This window comes from Epinephelus lanceolatus, chromosome 19 (assembly GCF_041903045.1).
Source record: "Epinephelus lanceolatus isolate andai-2023 chromosome 19, ASM4190304v1, whole genome shotgun sequence".
Taxonomy (NCBI): domain Eukaryota; kingdom Metazoa; phylum Chordata; class Actinopteri; order Perciformes; family Serranidae; genus Epinephelus; species Epinephelus lanceolatus.
The window spans coordinates 37,012,199-37,035,822 of NC_135752.1; the positions used below are offsets into that span (position 1 = coordinate 37,012,199).

Genomic DNA, 23,624 nt, shown 5'->3' on the forward strand with positions numbered 1-23,624 from the left:
CTGCTGAATACACATGTGCGACATATTCAGATCTCAAACCTTAATGGGTCCGTCTTTTCCTGGCAGAGTACTGAGCTGGTCGATGATCCCTGCAGACACGGGGGTCAACTTATCAAACGCCTCCTGCAGACTGATGGTGGACGACACCTGCAGCTCTGCACAGAGACAGAGAGACACAGAGACACAGTCAAAACCAGAATGATGACTTTTTAATTTAGAGACCAGTCTAAAAAAAGGTCTGGAATAAAGATGTTTTTATGAAATAAAATATTAACGCAGAGAACAGAGGTGCAATGTCAGCCAATACATAAAGATCTGGGCGGCTTATCACCTCTGCAATGCCTGGGGGAAACCTTGATGTGGGTAATAAACAGAATGTACTATCATTCCTTATTGCATATTGGGAGCCTCTAACATTTGTCTTTTTGTTGTGGTTTGATTAAATCCATCCAGCCAAACATCCTTCATTAATAAAGTTTAATACAAGTCAGATCTAAGTGAAGTTTTTGTTGTTTGTTTGTTTGTTCTTGTTTTTTAAGCAATTTTGGTCTTAATGTTTGACCAGTTTTTAATATAAATATTTGGAACATCATTAGTATAAATTAACTGACAGTTTCACACCAATCTACTGCTACATATGTGTATATATGTAATTTTACTGCTGCTTCTTTTTGTATTGGTTGTCATGTAAACTGAAATATAGCAAAGATAAAATTAGCATCATTAAAAACATCTATAACATTGACTTTATCAGTGAGAAGGACTATGACACATTCTGGCCACTAGATGTCACTCTGCCTCTGTGTTTTATCACCATGTCTCAGGGAATTGACTTCTCTGCCTACATCCAACAAACACACTAACAGGTCATCTGAATATACACATTAAAATCACAATGTTCAGTAATAAGTCAGTGTTTAAAAGACTTGTGTTTTTTGTTTTAATCGTACGTACTGAAGTGTAACTTCCATGTTTTTTAACCTGGACCCTATTTTCCTATGTTGTTGTGTCTAAGTGGCGAATGAGAACAACAGTTTTTAAAAGTGGTCCAGCATTGAGCAAAACAGGTTGCAATTTAACCACTCAGGGCATGTTCACACCATCACTTTACATCTACTAAAAGTGCTTTACTTGCCACGGACAGGCTCAAATTATTTTAAGTGTCTGACAACTAGGGAGACACCGATCCGATATCTGGATCGAATATCAGCCCTGATATCATCAAAATAGATGGATCGGGTATCGGAAAATGCAACCTATACCTGAGGCGATCCTTTCCCTTTAAATCTATTGTGACGCGAGCTACGTCACACGTCATGGAGCGAAGGAGAGAATCTGCTGTGTGGAGGTATTTCACACTATTTCAACTGCTGCTGCACAATTGTTTATTTTTGTTAAACATAAATAGTTCATCGTTGCATTAATCTGTTTCATCTTGTTTCATTTTATCTTAGGAAAGATCTGTGAAGTCATCAATGCCTGATGCCTCTAGTCTTTTCTGTTCTACAGGTAAAGGTATATAGCTTTTTAGGTCAACCATGGTATCGGATCGGTATCAGATATTCAAAGCCACAGCATCGGGATCGGATCAACTGAAAAAGCTGTATCGGTGCATCTCTACTGACAACATTATGGGGAGGATCCAGGGGCGTACATATAGACAGTGCAGACAGTGCGATTGCACTGGGGCACTTGGGGTGGGGGGCCCAAAGAGAGAGTGGGCCCTCCAACAGTGTGTTGGGTGGAGCATGGGCTCTTATGAGTGATTGCCACCTTGGAAATATGCCTGTGTTCAAAGAAGAATTCTCATTAAATTAAAAACGGTACCATTTTTTCATCTGTAACAAAATTATATGCTTTTTCATTAACTATATATCGTCTATTCTATACATCAACAACTCTATAAATAAAAATAAACTATTAAAAATGTTAAATTACATTAATAATTTCTTAATATCTCTTGTATTTTTTGTTATATACAGATATGAAATGATGATAGCTGGGTAATAAGTGCGTTGATGTTATCCGATGTCAAGTCTCTGATCATGTGACGAGATATGTGCATGATAGCGTGCACTAGGGCCCGTCTGCACTGTGTCCCATTGTAACTACTTCACGCCACTGAAAGGATCCCTACAGGGATAGACATTTTGGTTTAAGAGTAAGATTCCTTTGGTTTAACCAGAAACAGCCCCGAAATCACCATCACCAAACCCACCAGACTCCATTTAAATAATCAGTAATTTAAGTGTGTATAGAGGCAGCATGTTTTCACATCCAACTGGGTGAATTAAGGGTTAATTTCAACCAAACCAGAGTTGGCGAATGATGTAACAGTGAAAAAAACAAACCAAGATGGCCTCATTGAGTTTCATCTTGTTTCTGTCTACTGTAAAGGACGTGTGTTTTCTGATGATAAAATTACTGTTAATTTAAATGGAGTCTGGTGGGTTTTTTCCTGCTCTTTTGAACAAACACCAGTGAATCTGCATATTTTCGTCGCTCATCCAGACCTACAGAGGAGCAGCTTTTCTCTGGGGAAATAACTGTGTCATGTCAGTAATGTCATCCTGACCTGCAGCGGTCGACAGCGGCTGCAGAGGCGAAGTGTCTGGGATGCTCCACAGGGACAGTCTGCCCGCTGAGTCTCCCTGGATCAGCAGCTTATGGAAGGGCTCCCGTCGGCCGAAGAAGAAGTGAGTCACGGGAGGACAGATCAGGAGCTAGAGGATGGTGTGGAACAAGAAGGACATGTCAACATCTGAAAACCTGAGGCCCCCAATTCTCCCCAGTAACACCTGGATGTGTCATGTCTGGGGGAGTTATAGCCCAAAATTCATCAGCGCACATTCTCAGTAACTCCCTTAAAGACTTAATAAAACTATTTATGTTGTCATGCCATATTAACTCTAAGACTGAGGGTGTGAAGGTGAAATGTTTGGTTTTGCTCTCTGGTTGCCTTCATACAAACAGCAACAACGCAGCAAACGGCAGGAAAACAAAACCAGGGCAGGTTTTTGTCTCATTACCAGCCATGACAATATGCGTCAATTTAACTGTTTCGTACACCAGCTTGGCTCACAAGGTTTCCTGTCCAGAAACTTCCTACAAACATGGTATTTCACCCAGGGGCACCACGTTACATCCTGTTTCACACAGAATGTTGTGTGCCTGATGTTGATTCTCATCAGCTCGCGTTGGGTGGTCTCATCACTTTCTGGATAAGCTAGCAAAACCGCAACCTAAGAAGTTATTCATAAACCTAATCATTGCCATAACCCTGAGATTTAACCAACAAGAGTCCTCTCGCCTAACTGTAACTTAAACCAGAGATGATATTTTATTCATGATCATTGATTTATGAAGACACACTTTAAATTTTGCTCCTTGCACTGCTGATACGATTGCAACCGCATCTAGACTTCTTTGCAGACAATATGTACAACTTAACAGTACTAAAATACTGACATTTAGATGAGGCACCTTGGAGTTCAAGCAAATGTGGAAGAAGAAAGTGTAAGCAGGATGGTGGGTCTGAAACCGCAGGGAGCATGGATAAAGTAGGAAACTGCAGAGCAGCGGAGGGTCACATGGGATAACATCCAGTGGCCAGACTACTTACGCGTCCAATTTCTGATCCAGGCTGTGTGCAATGGCCTACCAAGCCCGGCAAATCTCCACAACCGTGGCAAGAGCGAAACACAATCTTGTGCTCTGTGCTCAGGAAGAGGATCTCTTGAACACATCTTAAGTAACTGCCCAAGGGCCCTTGCAGAGGGCCACTACCACTAGCGGCATGATCAAGTGCTGAAAGCAGTTGCAGAGATGGTAGCCTCAGCCTGCAAACACCATCGCCCAACGACAATCATCATCTTTGTCAAGGCTGGAGAGAAACACATCCCACAACCAAGATCAGCAACTGGCCTACTTGCTTCAGCCTCCAACAAAACTGAGAGTTGATCTCGGCAAGCAGCTGCAGTTTCCAGAACACATCGCCTCAACAACCCTCCATCCAGACAAGGTCATTTTTTTCTGATTCCATCAAACAAGTGATCACGGTAGAGCTCACTGTACCCTGGGAGGAGCGTACGGACAAAGCCCAAGACGTTTCAAGCACCAGGAGCTGATGGCACAATGCAGCAGGCAGGATTGGAATACCGCGGTGAGCCTGTCAAGGTGGGATGTTGGGGCTTTGCAGACCAGTCACTCTGCAGAGTCTTCACAAAGCTGGGGATAGTGGGGCTGGCAAAGAAAAGGGCCTTCAAATCTATCATCAGTGCCACAGAGAGAGCTACTAGGTGGCTCTGGCTGAGGAGGGAGGTCCATGGTCAACTGCTGCTGGGATGCAAGCCGGGGACTGATCACCTCCGGCTGGGTCACCTGGGTGAGGGTGTCTGATATTTGAAAAGACCCGAAACACCCGACAATCCCAGGATACATCACTGACGACAAGGCAAGCACTGCTGCGTCCTGAAAAACCCCCTTCATCCAGATGAAATACCAAGTTTTTAGGGAGTCCCTTCATGCCCAAGTGGGTGCAGGTTTTTGCTTCAGCTATGTCCTGGTGCCTTCTGGATCCAGTCAAAAATCTGACGTGTTGCAGCTCATTGACTTTGGACCTTCTTGATAAAACTGACCTAAAACTACTGCTGGAAATATAAACACAGTAATTCAGTATAACTTTGTTCACACTTTAAACTGCAACTTGATCAGTTCAGAGGTTACTGGGGAAATAATAGAGGAGAAGGGAAGAGGGCAGCATTGCTTTTTAGACATATAAAGGGACAATCCACCCCAAAACAGAACTAGTTATGTTGTTCCCATGCCCATATCCTGTGAGAAGTCTTTATCGTGAATGATAATCTAAACTTTGAAAATAAGAATTTAAATTCTTCACAGAAGGGAACAAAATGTTAAGATATAGGCCTTCCGTTTTTCTTAAATAAGTTTCTTACACCCCTTAAAACCAAGAAGGCCTTGTGACCCCCCATGAAGCTTTGGTAGCCCCTGACGGGGATCAGAAAACCAGTTGGGAACCAGTGGCTTAGTTCACTCGCCTATCAAACAGTGCATACACATCATAAGTCCTGCTGTTACCCATTTAATGGCGCCTTTCTGAAACATCCCAGTTTGTAAAATACGGTAAAACTCAAAGGACACACAAGAGGGGTTCTAAAAGTTTAGGATAGGGGGAGCGCCAGGTTACAGGTTGTTAATTCCTGCAGTGGGAAAGCACTTTAAGTTTGTTTGACCAAAACTGGTCTATCAGCTCAAACATTACACCTGGCAGTTCTGCTTCAGGGTGGACAACAAACAGAAGCTACACCTGAGTAGAGGGAGTCAGTTAGTTTGCAGTATCATGCTGAGGCAGGAGGTGATAACTTGTGGTTGACGCCCTAACTTTAATTCTGACAGCTCCACGGCTTCACACCTGTCAGGTTATGACACTGAAGGTACTGTGGCTACTGTCAAAAGGTTCAAGACAAACACTGATTTAGAGCCTTACTATGATGAATGGAACAAATTTAACCTCTTAGCTTGCATAATACACAGAGGACAGAGATCCTTTCTCCTATCAGAACACATTTTAGCAGGCACTGCTGCCAGGTGGAGGGAAGTGATAATGATGGACAGGATGAAAGCTCGTGATCCAGAGGGCGTGTAGGGAGGATGGGCTGCCATCACCACGGCCACTGCAAAATTTTAAGAGGTACAGAAGCAGGGAATGGCTGAATGTGTCCGGTATGTACCACCATCGGTTCATTCAGCTCATCTGAACGCTGTAGACAGTCACAGAGAGGATGCAAAGTGCCACCAAATGTTGTTTTTTAAACACACACATACACAGCACGCACAAACAAAAGACTGAACCACATCTTGGTATAAGATGTGAATGAATAAATCCAACATCAGTGAGTGTTTGGAGAAAACAGCACTAGAGAGGTAGAGAAAGACAGAGAGAGAATATCAACCCCTGGAGACGTGCAAGAACTTTTTGTGTTTGTTTTAATCAGCTCTGTGGTGCAGATGGTTGGGGGTTTCTTCTCATTGATCTGAACCGTATCTGGCAAAAGCTCTACACTTAAACTAGATGTGACAATACAAGGATGAAGTCCAACATGGTTGTAAACTGAGGATCTCACCACAAACGCACCGCACCAGAGTTCGTTTGTAACCGGACTGAGACCACCTCTTCAAGAAGGTCTTGGTCCGGTTGTTTTGGTGCACACCTTAGTGTGATTGCTGTGTTCATACCTGCCCAAATGAACCGCACTGAGAGGGCAAATGAACCTGAGTTTGATTGAACCGAACCAAACAGGGCAGGTGTGAAAGCACCCTAAAAAAACGAAAGAAACACAGCCATGACTCGCTAAATCACAACCAATTTAGTTGTTTGCTGGTCTTGGACAGTGGTCTGCAGCTTGATAGGTATAGTAACACACCATCAACCATCCCCTCCACCTCCCAATGATGAAATCAGCTTACATGTTACATCACTTTAGAAACGTTGATATAAAACAAGCAAATGTAGCATATTCAGGGTTTGGAGAAACGTACAATGCTAACATTTTCTTCTGGCAAATGGACTGGCATTTTGGTAGCGATTAAAGAAATGGCAAAGTAGACGCATTGAAAAAGGCCTCTATAAAATGTTTCTGGATGGAATTTGTCAGTTCAAAATGTACATTATCCCTAAATTATCAAAATAAGAAATGAACAGGGGGATGGGTTTAGTTTGGAGTAACAGCAAACACCATCACCAGCAAATCTAATGTAGAGCAGATCAGAAATCAGGGAAGCTATTTACTAAAACATGATCATAATAACTAGCAATAAAGGCCTGTCTGTTGACCTGAACTGCAGAGACCAAGGCCTTTATAATAAACTTTACCATTTGAGAAGTTTCTGTGAGTTAAATATAAATTACTTTAAACTGTTGTTCATCCAGAAATACTCTGGTCTGGTTGAAAAGGTCACATCTCAAAGAAAAAAGTGAGTTACTATAGATAATTGAGAAAACTACAGGAAAACCCCACCCACCTACAACTTACAGACAGATAAAACAAACACAAAAAAGTTTTTGCTAGCAGTTGTTGAATGACATGTGATCGCCACACACAGAAACACCATTTCCTTTTGTCCTATCTGTACCTGACACTGTATCGTTGCATCCCTGACTTGATATCTAAATATGAAGAAGATGCGTTCAACAGTTTGTGACTTTTCTTTACCTGATAAAATTTCTCCCTAAAGTATCCCTTTTATGCATCATTATCATTTATCCTTCGGACTAAAAAGTTTATATGCACAATGCCCTTCAAAAATAAGCAATCAAATTTAATCCAAAATGTTGAGGTATCCCTATCACTTCCTGTTGTGTATCTTTGGCTTGTCATAAACTCAGGGACTCAGCGGGTCATTATTTTTGTTAAAAAGCAGCTTGGGGACTTTGCATGCATCTTCATCAGTATGAAGACAGATGAGGAGGGTGATGGTGCTTTTGGAGGAGGAGTTTTGTTTTAGTGGGAAGAGAGCATGAAATCAGGTGAACCAGAATGAGTTCAGTGTCTTAGTCAGGCAGGAAGGAAACCAAAGAGAGGAGCAAACAAAACAGGCAGCTCCCTTTCAATGTCATCGACTCAGCAGCTCACACTTCTGTTCCAGCACTTTGAAAATGGGTCTGAGGGCTGATGGGTAACATCTATAAACATTTAGCAGAGGATCTACTTTTTTTTTTTAAATTAAATCACACTTTGAGACATTACCAAATCTACAAATCATGGTGTTCCTCAAGGCTCCATTCTTGGCCCACTGTTCTTTGCAATATCATGTTGTACGGGCTCAGTGAGGTTATATAGAACCAACAGACTGAATCTCTGTGACGTCACAGGAACAACAACAGTCACTTCCTGGTAAACAAGTGGCAATTGATTGAGCAATTATGGTTGTCATTTTTTAGCCGTAACTGTAGCGTCTTAAGATATATATTTAAACAAGGTGGTCTGACCTATCTGATGTGGCTCTGCTATAATCTTTGATAAACCAAATCTACCAGCACAGAAACTAAGAGATGACAGATTTTAGCTACCTAAAAAGACCCACCTAAGAGGTCATTATCAAGGCCCTGATCACAAATAAACCTTTTTGCAGGTTGAAAAATGCAAGATGCACCACACTGCCTTTTTTTAAATTTCTAAACTTCCCATGTAATCAATCTATGGTTTATTTATCTATTTTAGTTATAGGATTTCATTTTGTTTCTGAAATGTTTTAGTATGTAGGTCTAAACGGGATAAAAAATAACATTAGACTGACATTATCTCCCTGTTTATTACCAAGGTGCAGGGTGAATGTGAGCCGCTGAGTGGATGTCTGTGTTTTCACTGCTGTTCCCACAGTTTGCTCCTCTCATCTCAGCTCAGTACTTTCTGGCTGAGCTGCAAATACAAGAAACTTTTTTTTTTTTTTTAAACAAAAACTATTCAAATTTTCTGTCTCTTTATCTCAAAGTACATTTAAAACCTCACGCTGATCTTGAATCTTACACTAAACTACTGGCATCTGACACACTTTAAAGGACCATACCACAGTTTTTTCTGAGATTTGAACTTGATGTTGGTCGAAGTTCATTTCTGTGAAAATCAGAGCTTCAAAATTGCTGCAGGGAGATAATCCATCACAGTCAATTTTTAGTTGTCAAAGTCTTTTTTTCCAGTGCAAAAATGATCTGATGATTAAAATGATAATTAAAGATTATTAGTTTCGCCAATACCAGCCGATTTCATTGTGCATCCCTGCTAACCGGATTTCGTTTGCCATTACTCCACTATATCTTTACATAGCAGATAGTGGTGTGCTGCTGTATTAATGCTCTGAATATTGTATACAGAACCTTCAGGTTATTTGAGAAGCAAAAACATCAAATATTCTCTGGTTCCAGATTCTCTTCTGTGAGGACATGTTGCTTTATATCATGGAAACTGAGTATTTTGACCTCAGGCTTTAGGAAGATACACTGACATTTTATAAACTTAACAATCTGCCAATTAATCAAAACAATAAAATAATAAAAACAACTGTTTCTGGGCCTCATTTTACAAATATCCCAAAAGTATTGAACATATTTCAATACTGTATATTCGGCAGTAATATAAAGAATGAATAATTTTGAGTCTTAAACATGCTCAATCATTGGTATGGTCCTTTAAAAATAGTATATCGTTGTGCTTTCATTTAATGGTGCAGAAAATCTAACTTTGCAACACATGTAAATGGATGAACTGATTTTTAAAGTTTATATTTGAAGATATTTGAAAGTGTACGCAGCTTAATTCTGTCCATTTTAACTTTTGCAGCTCAGCCAAGAAGGTGAACCTTCTTCTTCCTGCCTCCGGTATTCAGAGTGCATTTTCTCGGGCTTACTGGTGCCTCTAGAGGCCGGTGGTGGAATAGCAGCCCTGGGGTGTAGAGCTCCAAGTCGCACCCGCTGGCAGGGAGGCACATCACCTCCACAACCACCTCCTCCTCCTCCTCCTCACCTCCTCCTCCTTCCTTCTGAGAGGAGTCAGGAGGTCAAAGGAGGGAGGGGGGCATGGCAGCATCGGAGGACAAAAAATAAATAAAAGGAACAACAAAAATAACAAAAAGGCACAGACAACAAATAAATAACTACAAGACAGGAAATTATAAATACACATATAACAGTAACATACTGAAGGTCCAAAATGAAATTATAACTACACAGAACACACAAAACACCAGGGGTCAGGATCACACACACGGATTAAACCTTGCCATTCACCATCTGATTTAAAGGTCCAGTGTGTTGGGTTTAGAGGGATATATTGGCAGAAATGTATCATATATCATATAATAAACATGTTTTCTTTAGTGTAAAATCACCTGAAAATAAGAATTGTGTTTTCTTTACCTTAGAATGAGACATTTATATCTACATAGGGAGCAGGTCCTTCACTATGGAAGTCACCATGTTCGCCACCATGATTCTACAGTCGCCCAGTACAGACTATTTTTATTACAGTAATATGTATAGAGCGGACTGAAAAAGCAGTTTATCTGTATTTGAAATATTTAGAATTTATATTATACCAAAATAAGATCGATACTAAGGGTCCGTGTACTGACACAATTTTGCCAATGCAAAATATAGCAATACTCTGCTGTATCAATTAGTAAAACGTTAAGTCAGTAGATGTAATTGTTGTTATTAAATTCTCAAAAACTAGAATAGTTTCTGTTACAGATTACATCCACGTCTGTGAAAACACGGATGCTACACACACATTTTCCGCGACAGCACAAAAGATCTATACAATCGGCACAGTTTCAGGGTCGGCACCCAAGATTAGAGTCTCCAATTCAGACCAAATATTTCCTCTTAGTTATGACCTTGAATAATGGCCAGAAAAGTGTTTTATGCAAAACATTATGATGTCACAGTGATGCTGACCTTTGACCTTTTGGATTTAAATTGTCATCACTTTATCATTTTATGCTGTTAGATATTTCTGTGAAATTTTGTCATAGCTAGCGTATGAAATCTTTTAATTATGGCTAAAACCAATTTTTGTGAGGCCACACTGACCTTGACCTGTAACCTTTGATCAATTAATTCTAATCAGTTTATTCTTAAGTCCAAGTGGACATTTGTGCTAAATTTGAAGAACTTCCTTGAGATAATGTGTTCACGAGAATGAAACAGACACAAGGTCACAGTGACCTTGACCTTTGACCACTGAAATCCAACTATTTCACTGTTGAGTGAAAGTAAACATTTGTGCCAAATCTGAAGAACTCTCATAAAGGCGTTCTTGAGATAACGCGTTCACAAGGATGGGACTGATACAAGGTCACGCTGACCTTAACCTTTGACCTATGACCACCAAAAATGAATCACTTATCGTTAAGTCCAAGTGGACATTTGTGCCAAATTTGAAGAAATGACCTTTGAGGCGTTTGTGAGATATCGTGTCCACAAGGATGGACAACCCGAAAACATAATGCCTCCTGCCACAGCTATCACCGGCGTGAAGGTATAAAAAAAGCTGGTCTTTTAATGATTTTTATTTTTATTTTATGCCCTCAGTGTCAATTAATTCCTTGTGGTATCGTAAATGGTATTGAATATCAACTTTTTCCAAGGTGTCGAAATTAGAAAATTCCAGTCTCTTGATAAAGCTGAGGCTGATTTTTGGTGACTCATTCTGTCAGATGGGACAGTGAGGGCCGACAAAATCTCCAATCTGTCATGTTAGTCTATGAAGTTAATATAAAATGATTCTCTTTCCTTCACACTTGGAAAAAAACGACTCAGCCTAATCTGTGTGCCTGATGTGAGCCCCGATGATCCTAAATCAAAGCAAATATCGTCAATACAAACAAAACAGTTAGACTGCCAACAAAACACCACAGGACAACTATAGCTACTGTACAGATGAAGCCACTGTACAAACCCAACATCTACTGCTGACTGCAGTGCAGCATTTAACTGGCTCATTTAGCCCAGTATCATGTTAACTGGATTATTTAAAGGGACAGTTCACCCCAAAATCAAATATTTTTCTTCTTACCTGTGGAGCTATTCATCAGTCTCGATTATTTTGGTGTGAGTTGCCAAGTGTTGGAGATATCGGCCTTCTCTCCAATATAATGGAACTAGATATCACTTAGCTTGCAGTGCTCAAGGTGACAAAAAAATGTTCTTTCTACCAAACTACATCAGCCAACTGTATCACCATGCAGAAGGAATTGTGCAGCTACTCATGGACGAGAGGCTCGTGACAGCGCAAGATTTTAAACATTAATGGTGTCCTCTTCGGCTGAGCTGTAACATTAGCTAGCTTAGTGGTGCTAGGTGAGCTAGCAGTAGATGCACACTTCCTTCTGCTTGGTGATCTGGTTGGCGTATGTAGTTCCATAGAAAGAAAATAGTTCCTACATGAAACTGCTCACAACAAGGTCTGTGGATTATCTTGAGTAACCAGGTCATGATTTCTGGAAAGAGACTTTGATGTTTTTTAAATTATTATTATTTAAATTAAAGTATTTTATTGGCACTTTGAGCACCACAAGCTGAGAGAAGGCAGACATCTCTCCAGCTGATATCTCCAACACTCTGCAACTCACGCCAAAACCGTTAAGATTAGTCTAGCTCGGTCAGAGAGTTGATTCTCCGTATCAATAAGATCCCCTGTTTCACTGTTTTATATTTGCCTGTAAATATCAGCAAAACTAGTAAAGATGTAGTGGAACAAACTGTATGTTCATATTGTTTAGCATAAGTAAAGTATCATAACATCTCTGAAAACATGTACTTCAAAAAGCTAAATCATAAGAAGAGGCATCTGTCTACTAATGGAGGGAAAATTGGGTTTAAACCGTCTAAGAAGTGAAGACCAAAGTAAGTAGGTAAAACACCAAAATATCCTTAAAGGAATAGTTTGGATTTCTTGAAGTGAGGTTGTATGAGGTACTTATCCATAGTCAGAGTATTACCTACACTAGATTTCAGTCGGCAAGACCCAAGTTTGGAGAAGCAGGCTGGAGTACTGCCACAGAAGCTAAGCAATGTGCTGCTGTGGACAGGGGCAGCAGCAAAACGTATGTTACCACCAAAAAGACTGAATATGAGTTCAAGTGTGCGCTATATTTAGAATGTTTTCAATGCTTCATCTTGCCGTCAGACAGCCCTTTCCAAAGGGCAACTAACCTAAAAGTAAAACTATGCTCTATTCAAAGCCAGACCCCACTGACAAAAACAGTAATTTTACCTTGCTGAACATGTGAGCTGTTGCACTAGTTCGGCCTCAATTAGTTAGTTTGTTTATATTATTGTGTGACTTTGGTGTCTAAAAGTGTTAGTTAGGATTCACCAAAGACACAAAATAACCGAACAAACGAATTGATGGAGGCAGTCCTAGACCAGCAGCTACTGTGCTATGTGAAGTAGAATTGCTGTTTTTGTCAAAGGGGTCTGGCTTTGAAGAGAGCACAGATAACTGCTTCAATTACAGTTCAGTTCTCTGGTGGCTATAATACATTTTTGCTGCTGCCCCCGTCCACAGTAGTACATTGTTTAGTTTCCATGGTGGTACTCCAGCCTGCTTCTCCAAACTGGAGGTGTGCTGACTGCCATCTACTGTATGTAATACACTGACTATACCTCACACAACCCATCTTCAAAAACTCAGAGCTTTAACAAGAAATATCTAAAACAGCTAACACTATGCAACATCACAATCAATTTCTTCTAGTGTGCAGCAAGAGAGTACAGTACAACACTGTCCTGAGCTTCTCACGAGTTCCAAGTCTGTACAACAATATATTTCAAATATTATTTAATATAATTGTCAGGCACAAAGTTTACAGAGTGACGGACTGAGCACTGACCTGTTTGTCTGAGCGGTCGGCGATGCTGTAGACCAGCGGAGGGATGGAGCCTTCTTTCGTTTTTCCAACATCACTGCGGAAATGTTCACTGGCAGGCAGACAGCTGAGGAACACACACACACACACACAATAAGTCTATGTGTATAGTTTGTGTCACATAGACAGTCAGAAAGACCTATATATGCCTTTGAACGTCAGTGCTTGTACCGCTGCCATGACTTTAACAGAGCATGACTCAGAGTCAACTATTTTAAAGTTTAGGGACTGTTAAAACCTTTCCAGACCCAATTCCTTCACATTAAGGACCCAACACAACACAGCTTAAGACACGGCTTAGGATAAAAAAAAAATTCTATTATGTCAGGACAATGAGAAACTCTATCAAAATAATGACTTTGTATCTCAAAATAATGAGGAACTCTCAAAATGACTTGCTAATCTCTAAATAAATAATTAATCAATATCTCTAAATACTGAGAAACAATACTAAGTCACTATTAGAAGAATATTTCTTATTATTTTAAAAACTAACTAATTATTTGGAGATATTAAGTTAATATTTGGAGATATCAAGTCATTTTGGGGAAAGCTTTTCATTATTTTAAGATAACTCATAATTTGGAGATATTAACCCATTATTTGGAGATATACAGTCATTATTCAGAGATATGAATACATTATTTGGAGATACTAAGTCATTGTTTTGAGAAACAAACTCGTTATTTGGAGACACTTAACACTCTGTGGAGACACAGAGTTCATTTTTGGAGATATTAAGTCATTATTTTGAGAAAGCTTTTCAATATTTTAAGATAACTCATAATTTGGAGATATTAAGTTATTTTTGGGAGATATGATGTCATCATTTTGAGAAACAAACTCATTATTTTGAAAATAATTTGTATATATATATTTAAAATACAGTGTTTTTCTCCTTCTGTCTCTCTCTCTCTGAAACACTGATATTGATATTGATATTGATATTGCGTGCACATATATATATATATATATACATATATATATATATATATATGTACACACACACACACACACACACACACATATATATATATATATATATATATATATACACAGTACAGGCCTAAAGTTTGGACACACCTTCTCATTCAATGCGTTTTCTTTATTTTCATGACTATTTACATTGTAGATTCTCACTGAAGGCATCAAAACTATGAATGAACACATGTGGAGTTATGTACTTAACAAAAAAAGGTGAAATAACTGAAAACATGTTTTATATTCTAGTTTCTTCAAAATAGCCAACCTTTGCTCTGATTACTGCTTTGCACACTCTTGGCATTCTCTCCATGAGCTTCAAGAGGTAGTCACCTGAAATGGTTTTCCAACAGTCTTGAAGGAGTTCCCAGAGGTGTTTAGCACTTGTTGGCCCCTTTGCCTTCACTCTGCGGTCCAGCTCACCCCAAACCATCTGGATTGGGTTCAGGTCCGGTGACTGTGGAGGCCAGGTCATCTGCCGCAGCACTCCATCACTCTCCTTCTTGGTCAAATAGCCCTTACACAGCCTGGAGGTGTGTTTGGGGTCATTGTCCTGTTGAAAAATAAATGATCGTCCAACTAAACGCAAACCGGATGGGATGGCATGTCGCTGCAGGATGCTGTGGTAGCCATGCTGGTTCAGTGTGCCTTCAATTTTGAATAAATCCCCAACAGTGTCACCAGCAAAACACCCCCACACCATCACACCTCCTCCTCCATGCTTCACAGTGGGAACCAGGCATGTGGAATCCATCCGTTCACCTTTTCTGCGTCTCACAAAGACACGGCGGTTGGAACCAAAGATCTCAAATTTGGACTCATCAGACCAAAGCACAGATTTCCACTGGTCTAATGTCCATTCCTTGTGTTTCTTGGCCCAAACAAATCTCTTCTGCTTGTTGCCTCTCCTTAGCAGTGGTTTCCTAGCAGCTATTTGACCATGAAGGCCTGATTGGCGCAGTCTCCTCTTAACAGTTGTTCTAGAGATGGGTCTGCTGCTAGAACTCTGTGTGGCATTCATCTGGTCTCTGATCTGAGCTGCTGTTAACTTGCCATTTCTGAGGCTGGTGACTCGGATGAACTTATCCTCAGAAGCAGAGGTGACTCTTGGTCTTCCTTTCCTGGGTCGGTCCTCATGTGTGCCAGTTTCGTTGTAGCGCTTGATGGTTTTTGCGACTCCACTTGGGGACACATTTAAAGTTTTTGCAATTTTCCGGACTGACTGACCTTCATTTCTTAAAGTAATGATGGCCACTTGTTTTTCTTTAGTTAGCTGATTGGTTCTTGCCATAATATGAATTTTAACAGTTGTCCAATAGGGCTGTCGGCTGTGTATTAACCTGACTTCTGCACAACACAACTGATGGTCCCAACCCCATTGATAAAGCAAGAAATTCCACTAATTAACCCTGATAAGGCACACCTGTGAAGTGGAAACCATTTCAGGTGACTACCTCTTGAAGCTCATGGAGAGAATGCCAAGAGTGTGCAAAGCAGTAATCAGAGCAAAGGGTGGCTATTTTGAAGAAACTAGAACATAAAATATATTTTCAGTTATTTCACCTTTTTTTGTTAAGTACATAACTCCACATGTGTTCATTCATAGTTTTGATGCCTTCAGTGAGAATCTACAATGTAAATAGTCATGAGAATAAAGAAAACGCAATGAATGAGAAGGTGTGTCCAAACTTTTGGCCTGTACTGTATATATAAAAGAACTGTCCTATTCTTGCACAAAATGCATAAATTCAGGTACTTTCAATGACTAATCTCTATTTTTGTCTGTTTTAAAAAACATCCAAGGCCTTAACTTATCTATTTTTTGTTCTCAAATTCCTGTGGGAACCCTGTCAGTGAAGTGGGAGCCAGAGCAGCAGCAGGTTTACCTGGCGGGCAGCTTGTAGATGTAACTGCAGCCATCTTCGGTCCAGATGATGACTTTATCTGCGGCGATGAACTCTCCTCCGGTCCAGGCCTGGTCGTTGTCACTGGGCACCGAGCAGAGCAACGAGTAGTCGCCTGCGTCAAACACCTGACATACACCAGAAAGAGATATTTATTTATGTAGTACAGCTCGGGCAGGGTCAGACTAGGGTCAAAGTTTCACGTCCATGCAGTGCTTTTGTCCCTGGTTGTTAGTAATGCAGGTTCTTACCCTCCAGTACTTGGAGCAGACGACCAGCAGGCTGCTCTGAGTGAAGGTACAGAAGGAAATACTCTGACAGCCCTGACAGTAGATGGGTTTGGACTCTTCCTCAAAGACAGGGTCCAGGTCCTGAACACACACACACACACACACACAATAAATTAGAGCCTGCGCTGACACACAAGACTGATGTATTTCTTTGATGAACAAACACCCGTTAGGCGGTGTACCTGCATCTTGCTGACCTCAGCTGTGATGATCCAGACCTTTAAAATCCCTGTCACTGACACTGCCACCACCGTGTCCTCTACACACACAGACACACAGACAGACAGATAGAGAGCCACCGAGTCAAAGTTAGTGCCTCATGTTACATCCAAAAGTGGGCTCAATTTGCATCTGAAGGTAGAGCTAGAGGTGGAAACACTGGTAAATGGGGCAGGAGGTGAAAAATCAGAGACATGTGCTCCGTGCTGGATTATAATCACCAAAGTCTTTTCCAGCTCCTCCTGTGTCTCTCACCTTGTGTCCGGTGGGATCGGATGATGCTCATGGAGCTGATCCAGTCAGGAGAGATCTTGGACACCAGCGAGTACAGGACCTCCAGGCTGGTGGCGTCCACCACAAGGATTTCTGGGTAGTGGCCGTTGCAAAGCAGACGCCCCTCCCTCTCAGTGCCGATGGTGAACTGGTAGAACTGGAGAACCACAGAGGAAATGGAAAGACAACATATTTAAGCCTTCCAGCCTCTCAAAGGGCAAAAACCACTCAATTTCCTGCCATACTTTTAATCTGAAAAATTTGCAGGTATGTTGATTTATATTGACAGTATGACGTGGCTTTCTTAAACTGGTGGAATTAGTTCTGTAAAAATATAAATCATGATGAATATACCATGTCATATTACAGTACTTGGGCACCATTTGAGACTGACCTTTGTTTGTGCTTATGAAAGACAAAGCCAAGGTACAGTATAGGCCAAAAGTTTGGACACACCTTCTCATTCAATGCGTTTTCTTTATTTTCATGACTATTTACATTGTAGATTCTCACTGAAGGCATCAAAACTATGAATGAACACATGTGGAGTTATGTACTTAACAAAAAAAGGTGAAATAACTGAAAACATGTTTTATATTCTAGTTTCTTCAAAATAGCCACCCTTTGCTCTGATTACTGCTTTGCACACTCTTGGCATTCTCTCCATGAGCTTCAAGAGGTAGTCACCTGAAATGGTTTCCACTTCACAGGTGTGCCTTATCAGGGTTAATTAGTGGAATTTCTTGCTTTATCAATGGGGTTGGGACCATCAGTTGTGTTGTGCAGAAGTCAGGTTAATACACAGCCGACAGCCCTATTGGACAACTGTTAAAATTCATATTATGGCAAGAACCAATCAGCTAACTAAAGAAAAACGAGTGGCCATCATTACTTTAAGAAATGAAGGTCAGTCAGTCCGGAAAATTGCAAAAACTTTAAATGTGTCCCCAAGTGGAGTCGCAAAAACCATCAAGCGCTACAACGAAACTGGCACACATGAGGACCGACCCAGGAAAGGAAGACCAAGAGTCACCTCTGCTTCTGAGGATAAGTTCATCCGAGTCACCAGCCTCAGAAATGGCAAGTTAACAGCAGCTCAGATCAGAGACCAGATGAATGCCACACAGAGTTCTAGCAGCAGACCCATCTCTAGAACAACTGTTAAGAGGAGACTGCGCCAATCAGGCCTTCATGGTCAAATAGCTGCTAGGAAACCACTGCTAAGGAGAGGCAACAAGCAGAAGAGATTTGTTTGGGCCAAGAAACACAAGGAATGGACATTAGACCAGTGGAAATCTGTGCTTTGGTCTGATGAGTCCAAATTTGAGATCTTTGGTTCCAACCGCCGTGTCTTTGTGAGACGCAGAAAAGGTGAACGGATGGATTCCACATGCCTGGTTCCCACTGTGAAGCATGGAGGAGGAGGTGTGATGGTGTGGGGGTGTTTTGCTGGTGACACTGTTGGGGATTTATTCAAAATTGAAGGCACACTGAACCAGCATGGCTACCACAGCATCCTGCAGCGACATGCCATCCCATCCGGTTTGCGTTTAGTTGGACGATCATTTATTTTTCAACAGGACAATGACCCCAAACACACCTCCAGGCTGTGTAAGGGCTATTTGACCAAGAAGGAGAGTGATGGAGTGCTGCGGCAGATGACCTGGCCTCCACAGTCACCGGACCTGAACCCAATCCAGATGGTTTGGGGTGAGCTGGACCGCAGAGTGAAGGCAAAGGGGCCAACAAGTGCTAAACACCTCTGGGAACTCCTTCAAGACTGTTGGAAAACCATTTCAGGTGACTACCTCTTGAAGCTCATTGAGAGAATGCCAAGAGCGTGCAAAGCAGTAATCAGAGCAAAGGGTGGGTATTTTGACGAAACTAGAATATAAAACATGTTTTCAGTTATTTCACCTTTTTTTGTTAAGTACATAACTCCACATGTGTTCATTCATAGTTTTGATGCCTTCAGTGAGAATCTACAATGTAAATAGTCATGAAAATAAAGAAAACGCATTGAATGAGAAGGTGTGTCCAAACTTTTGGCCTGTACTGTATGTGTATCTGAATACCAGCTTTGAGGTTTAATATGTGTTACTATGTCTTACCTGTATGCCAGTGTGAGCACAGGCCAGCTTGGTGAACTCGATACAGCGTCCATCGTTCACATCCCATAAACACATCTCTCTGGAAACACGAATAAACTGAAGTTAGTTAATTGTAAATGAGTAGGAAATTATCTGCAGTACAAGGGGACCTCATTTTCATGTTCATACTTATATTTTGGGTTTGTTTTAGAACATGTTTTAGATGCTTTAATGCTCAAACACTTTATTTTCCTTTCACCCTCTGTCTGAAACACTCTGTTTTAGCGCCTGTCTCTTTAACACCCACTCCCAAAAAAGCCCAGTCTGCTGTGATCGGTCAGTGTACTACTTCATACCAATCGCATGCGACTGCATTTAAATAATGAGATGGAAGGCGACCTGCGCAGCTGACAAATCTGCAGCAACTGTGTGATGTCATCATGTCAATAAGGACCAAAACCTCTGAGGAATGTTTCCAGCACCTTGTTGAGTCTATGACACCAAGAATTAAAAAGGGGGTCCAACCTGGTACTAGTAAGGTGTACCTAATAAAGTGGCCAGTGAGTGTATTTGATCATTACATCTGTACTTAAATCACAAGTCAGTATCCTTTATGTGACTATTCTTAAACCAGCAGTAGTCTAGTTCGGTTCAGAAAACAGCCATAATTCCTGACAGATGTGTGTGTGATAAAAACATACTCACCCGCTCTCTGAAGCGCTGACGATGTACTGTTTGTCACTGCATGCACTGGCTTTAGACAGACAGGTGATGGAGGCTGTGTGACCAAACAACATGGCCCTGGGACAAATCTGAGCAGTAAACAAAAGACGAACAGGAGTTAACAAGATTATAAGAAACAAAGAAAGTGGTGGGTGACAAATAATCACAAACATCATCGTCATCATCATCATCATCATCATCATCAGTACCTCCAGCTCAGGTGTCATGTCCCAGAGACAGATCTGACCGTCATGGCAGCCGGTGATGATGGTGCTGAAGTCGTCCATCACCAGCAGACTGCTGATGCAGTGGGTGGGAGCCGTGCGGCCCCACAGCACTATGGGTAGAACCAAGTTGTTCCCCGACATTATGCTGATGTGTCTGGAGAGGAGAGACAGGGACAAAATGAGACTGACAGACAGAGAGAGATCGATCGATCGATCAATCAATCGATCGATGAGTCCTCTGGGTTTCAGACAGTACTGATTAAGGGAAGTCTGACAATACATAAGATAAAAATCCTTAAAGTGTTTATGAGTGTGATACAAATTGGAAAACCTCTGGAAAGTGCTAGGCAAGTCATGAGTTAGGTCAGTGATACCCAACTTAGATCAAACAAATCTGGCCCATGTACAGTGCCAGGATGCCCCCAAACCATTTTCAAATTCACAATGAAAATAAATTGATTTACACTGGGAATTTTTTGGTGCTTTTAATGTAAATGAGATGCCAGAGTGCATTAAAAGCATCAAAACAGAGCCTGGACAACCCAACAAAGGTCCAGGCTAAGCCCCAAATGTTCTCAAATCCTTATAACGCCATTGCGTACATATCTGCTTGGGACTGCTGCAACTGGCCCTGGCCACCTGTCATTTTGCAAAAGTGCCCCCCGGGCAAAGCAAGTTGAGTATCCCCGGGTAAGGCGTACATACTTATACATGAATACACAAGTCTGGTACATGCTCACATTAAAAACTGATAAAGCTACTTCGCCTACAAATGAACAGATTTATGGAGCTATGGTCAAACTGGATTCCATACGTACAACAGTCACGGCCACATTTTTTGGTGTTGACAATTTAATAGACCCCCTAAAGGATGCCTGGTCTCCTAACCAACTTAAAAATTATGTACTTATCAAGAATATTTTCATTCAGTTTTAACAGGATTAGACAAAGTATGTTCACAGCGGATATTAACCTTAAGACATATGTATGATGGGGAACAAAGCTTGAAATCAAAGCACAATCCTCCCCATAGCCTAACCCCGAATAACAGCTGCAATATCGTCAGTAGAACGGTCCACCATACCCTCAATAGTGCTACAAAAAATGACAGATGAAGTGAAAGTCAGGCTCAATATTAAAAGAGAGGGGGAGATGCTTATGTATAAGGCAGGGTCAGAATGATGGGGTACTTCATCAGAGTGTACACTGACGTAAAGCACCAAGTGGAAACAAACATTAAATCCTCAGTTTAACTGGCAGCTCTGACAGTACTTTAGAAAGTGGCCCCAAACCTTTTGGAATTTTTTATTTGAGTTACTAATTTAGTAGCAAATCTTTCCAAGATTAAGGCAGGACATAATGTCCGTCAGCCATTGGGCATGGGTGGGCAGGGCAGCATCCCTCCATCTGATTAGAGCTGCCCGTCTGACCAGCAGAGAGGCAAAAGACAGTTTGCAGCATTGTCTCGGAGTCAGGTGTACATCATGTTCTCTGGTGGTGCCAAAGAGGGCGACCAGGGGGTTGGGTTGAAGATTAAAGTTCAGGATAGAGGATAAGGATTGGAAAACATCCTTCCAGTATTTTTCAAGGCTTGGACACATCCAGTACATGTGAATAAGCGAAGCCTCATCACTTGAACACTTCAGACCAGTAGGCTCTGTGCACAACCTTAAACTGTAATATACAGTAGCGGGTACACAGAGAGATGATGATTATACTGTCAGTGTAAAATATTAAAGAAACTTCATAGGATACACACTATTTAAAAAGAGGATAATGAGGAAAGAAGGTCTGAAGTCACACAATATTCTTTGTATCTGCAAGTATATAAATATACTGTTGTTTTTGTGATTGTTGTCTGCTTGCAATTAAACTTCTAATTAGAGATGAGTCACATCTTTCAGCACAATGAATCACTCTCGAAAATGTATTTTGTATTAGAAAAATCTTATTGAGCTAGGAGGGACAGCCTGCGTCACTATGATGAACAGTTAATATCAGCCGTATAGTTCTGGTAATCTTTCAACACTAACACGTCCACTGCACCTGAAAATCATAAATGATATATTTACAGTTTAAAATACACAGTGTGCTTTAACATGTTGGCATCATCTTGGTCATATATAATCCTGCACACTGCATATACTGTATGAAGACATTATATTATTGCATATTTGTCACAATTCATTGGATCAGATCTTCAAGCAAATCTGAGTGAACACAAAACGCAGCTTATATCATTTATTTAAGGGGGGAAATAACCTATAATGGGAGCTTTGATGTTCACAGCTGTGTCTCTGTAGGAACTGTGTGTACCACTGAGAGAAATGAAGCATGCTAAAGATGCTAAACACATAGCATGCCACGCTAGCATGCTAATACACTAACGTTTAGCATGTTGACCCGTTATTACGTGTTAAGAATAATATAGCAGCATGCTGACATTAACATTACTACAACCTACAGGTCTTGTCAAACCGCTATATTACCGCATTGGTCGTGTCGTACCTTCAGACTGAATGAATAACGTTACACCGTCAGTGAGTCACGAGTCACTGCTCTGTCACGAAGACAGCGACAGAAAACAGCAGTGACCCTTTAACAAAAATAAATACCACACAGTAAACACTCTGCCATCGAAACATCATCAGTTTGTGTGATTTCACGCTACATCTGGATGATTAACCTTGGCGTTATGTGCAGGTGTGCAGGCTGCACAGCAACGTTTAAAGGGGCGTCCATTTAATTCAGCTGCACAACAGTCACTGACACCTGGGAGACATCCTGCAGCAGATAGCCCTGCCGACATTTTACCTAAAAGCTACCAATGTCTCATTATCAGACGTTAGAGGACACATTAACTGTGATATGTGTGACGCTAACGCTAAATTATACCTGCAATGTCGCGACTTCCGGGTTAGCGTAACGGCTAACGGAACCAAAACACTGCGATGAAAACTGAAATTAAAACTGTAAATACGAACCACAAGCGGTCCTACTGGAACATTTCCCTCTGAAAGAAGGCTTGTCGACGGACGGTTCCCTCCGTGGCGGATAAAAACAGAAATTATCCTCAATTTCGGCTTGTTTGTAGCTTCTTGTCTCACCGACAAACCGATCTGTTCGGCTAGCTGATCACCTGATAGCTGAGAGCCGCTTCCGGTTTCAGGACTTCAAAATAAAATCATGCAGTATTCCTTTTTCTAGAAAGAGCACACTAAATATTCCTCGTTCTTTGTAGGAGTATGGATGTTTTTATAGTAATTATACTGACAAAATAACCACAAATATTTTTTTTTAATTCCCTCATTTCTACATTATGGAGACAGACTTGTCTCAATATTATTTGTGTGAACAATTTGATTGTGTGTAAAACACCTCCCACAAACACACACAAAAAAAACTAAAAATAAGAAACTAAAACAGACCTGCAAATACAAAAATATATTTCACAAATGCCAAAAAAATCTG

General features: G+C 40.9%; 1 protein-coding gene across 3 annotated transcripts in view; it reads right to left on the reverse strand.

The window, feature by feature from the left end:
- Positions 1 to 23,308, reverse strand: part of wdr7 (WD repeat domain 7) — a 142,280-nt gene extending 118,972 nt beyond the window's left edge. For 2 of the 3 annotated variants that reach the window (XM_078161858.1, XM_033646545.2), the window contains exons 1-11: positions 23,138 to 23,308; positions 20,136 to 20,307; positions 19,909 to 20,015; positions 19,225 to 19,303; positions 17,096 to 17,270; positions 16,804 to 16,880; positions 16,583 to 16,702; positions 16,314 to 16,459; positions 13,411 to 13,513; positions 2,576 to 2,723; positions 40 to 155 (exon numbers count right to left, since the gene is read on the reverse strand). In XM_078161858.1, coding sequence (XP_078017984.1) covers positions 40 to 155; positions 2,576 to 2,723; positions 13,411 to 13,513; positions 16,314 to 16,459; positions 16,583 to 16,702; positions 16,804 to 16,880; positions 17,096 to 17,270; positions 19,225 to 19,303; positions 19,909 to 20,015; positions 20,136 to 20,294 — 1,230 coding nt within the window. In that variant the 5' untranslated portion in view covers positions 20,295 to 20,307; positions 23,138 to 23,308. The remainder of the gene's footprint in view (positions 1 to 39; positions 156 to 2,575; positions 2,724 to 13,410; positions 13,514 to 16,313; positions 16,460 to 16,582; positions 16,703 to 16,803; positions 16,881 to 17,095; positions 17,271 to 19,224; positions 19,304 to 19,908; positions 20,016 to 20,135; positions 20,308 to 23,137) is intronic. The other variant, XM_033646546.2, reaches the window with a different exon arrangement.
- Positions 23,309 to 23,624: the final 316 nt, after the last annotated feature.